The sequence below is a fragment of the Lineus longissimus genome, chromosome 6 (assembly GCF_910592395.1).
Source record: "Lineus longissimus chromosome 6, tnLinLong1.2, whole genome shotgun sequence".
Lineage (NCBI taxonomy): Eukaryota > Metazoa > Nemertea > Pilidiophora > Heteronemertea > Lineidae > Lineus > Lineus longissimus.
The window spans coordinates 12,508,142-12,510,926 of NC_088313.1; the positions used below are offsets into that span (position 1 = coordinate 12,508,142).

The following is a 2,785-nucleotide window of genomic DNA, read 5'->3' on the forward strand; positions in this document are numbered from 1 at the left end:
AGAGTTAAAGGCACTCTTTCTCCAAAATTGATTAGATCTCGCAAAATTTATCACAAAACTTATACAAGTGTCACAATAGAGTCAACCAGTTACAGCAGAACATCCGCCAGCAGACGCCACTATATTGAAGACGGTCCATCTCCTGAATCATCGTTTCTGGAAGCATTGGCACACTGAATATCTGTTGACGCTCCGTGAAAGACACTTGGCAAAAACACTACGAGGGACAGTTGAATTGAAAGCAACAAGACTGTAGTAGGCGATATTGTGCTCGTGCATGATGACGTCAAGAAACGACATCTAGAAACGAGAAGAATGGCAACTTGCAAAAGTCACCAAATGATGTACTGGTACGCAGTGCTCAAATCAAAACCAAACCGGGTCGACAAACAGACCAATTGCAAAGCTGTATCCACTCAAAGTACGCACAGCGGAACCAGTCGCTGATGTCTATGTTCCCGAAGCCAATGATCTTGAAGACACAGGTTGTAGTACCAGATTCCTGAATTCTGAAATGGATGTCATGGTAAATAGTGTAGTAAAAAACCTTCCTGCTAGTCCACAGAGAGAGAAGAAATAAAAGTTGATACTGACAGGCAGAAAGAGGTTGAATTCATTCAACATGGTTGGCCAGAACACAAGAATAATGTACCAGTATTAAGCATACGGAATCATTGGTGTTGCTCCACAGGATAACTCCCTCCAAGGACATCTCCCCCAGGACATTTGCCCCCAGGTATGTCCCCCTCCCCATAGGACATGTTGCTCCACAGGATAACTGCCTCCAAGGATATCTTCCCCAGGACATTTGCCCCCAGACTGCGTTCCCAAGATATGTCCCCCCCTCCCCATAGGACATCTGCCCCCAGGACATGTTGACCAATCAGTGTCGTGTCCAAAGACAGTTTTGAGCCAAAACGTCCTGCAAAGACAGAATGTGTCAGCGACGATCACAACGCCACACGCGCAAGCCATCGTCTGCCTGGCGGCCATATTTGGGGCCAAATTTTTGGGAGAGAATAGGTAGTAAAGTTGATTTATTTATTGTAATGTCGTCTGCTATTCACCAATCCAAATGTTCTGTGTGATTACTCTTTGTGGAATAAAGGACTTCCGGTTTCGTAAATATCATGCGTTGTTCCGCATCATTTTATTTGGCGACGATTCAGGTAAAAATCACCCACTAAACGGCACTAAATGATCTCAAGAAGAGTATGAACTGTTTGTCAACAGGCATATTGGTAACTGCAGTGACCAAACGATTACTTTGAAGCATAAATCGGTTGTCAAAGTGAAGACTGTCTGAACTCTAAAAAACAAAATGGCGGAAGCCGCACTGAATATACCGGCGATCGACACGTTCGACAACTTCCTTGGCGAAGGAAGGGCGTCAGCGGGCCCTAAATGGGACAAATGGCTCCTCAGGTTCGAAAATTACCTGTTAGCATTAAACATAACGGACGATGGCCGTAAACGGGCACTGCTACTGCACTTAGTAGGTCCAACCACGTTCGAGGAATTTCAGACGCTTCCAAATACAGGCACTAACTATGCTACAGCTAGAACCAAGCTCACCAACCACTTTAAACCTAAAGTGAACAAAGAGTATGAACGTATACAATTTCGCATACAGCGGCAGGGTGAGAAAGAGTCGATTGATTCGTACTACACTCGTTTGAGGCAATGTGCAAGCACGTGTGAATTTACGAACATTGACGCTGAAATCAAGACGCAGATCATACAAACTATGACCGATTCAAAGGCCCGGAAGGATGCTTTGTCAGGCAATCTTAATTTGGAGACAATCCTAAAACAGGCACGCAACAATGAACTCAGTAGGGCTCAGAACAAGACCATTGAAAAATAGTGTGTGAGTCTAGGTACAGGTGACAAACAGGTCAATAAACTGCAGTACAGGTCCAAGCCGAAGTACAAATCTTTTCACAAATCTAAATCTAACGATCAGGAGAAACAGTGCTATAACTGTGGAGGCACGTGGCCTCACCCTAAAGGGGAAAAATGTCCTGCACATGGTGTTGAATGCAAAGCATGTGGTCGTGAGAATCATTTCACGAAGTTTTGCAAGTCTAAGCTAACTCCAACTCAGAATCGTGGACGTCAACGCGGCGGCCGGACTTGAGGCTGTGGAACCTCAGACTAGGAGACACGGCACGGGACGTGACGTGACCGAACTTGATTACGATGATGCAGAACAGGATGTGTGTTCGGTATGCGACAACTTCGAGGATGAATCAGATGACGATGAAAACTACTTGTTTGCTATCAATAACAATTCTAACTCTAGAGTCAAACCTCCAAAATTCATGATAAGAGTTGGCAGCACTCCAATTCAAATGATTGCTGATAGCGCAGCTACTTGCACAGTAGTAGACGAACTTACCTACAAAACGAAGCTGTCACGATTTGAGCTGAACAAGGCCAGTGGTGGTATCAATCCTTACAACAGTGAAACCATAAAGCCTATTGGCAAATTCAAATGCAATCTGTCTTGTAGAAATAGGTTGGTGGCTGATACGGTCTTTGTTTTGCCAGGTGGTTCGGGATGCCTTTTGAGCATCGGGGCAAGTCAAGCTCTTGGCTTGTTGAAAGTTGCAAAGCACCAAATAAGAAAATTGTCTGAAGTCGAACATGCTAGTGCATCACAGAGTCTTGTTGATAAAATAGTCGGGCAGCATCCCGGTTTAATTGATGGAATTGGCAAACAGTGTGGGAAACAGTACAAGCTACATGTAGATGAGTCTGTGAAACCTATATTTCAAAAAGT

The 2,785-nt window shown here is 44.4% G+C and overlaps 1 protein-coding gene across 1 annotated transcript; it reads left to right on the forward strand.

The window, feature by feature from the left end:
* The first annotated feature begins 1,321 nt into the window (after positions 1–1,321).
* Positions 1,322–1,867, forward strand: LOC135489983 (uncharacterized). Its single transcript, XM_064775624.1, has one exon. It carries the CDS (start codon positions 1,322–1,324, stop codon positions 1,865–1,867), a length of 546 nt encoding a protein of 181 aa, XP_064631694.1.
* The last annotated feature ends 918 nt before the right edge of the window (positions 1,868–2,785 follow it).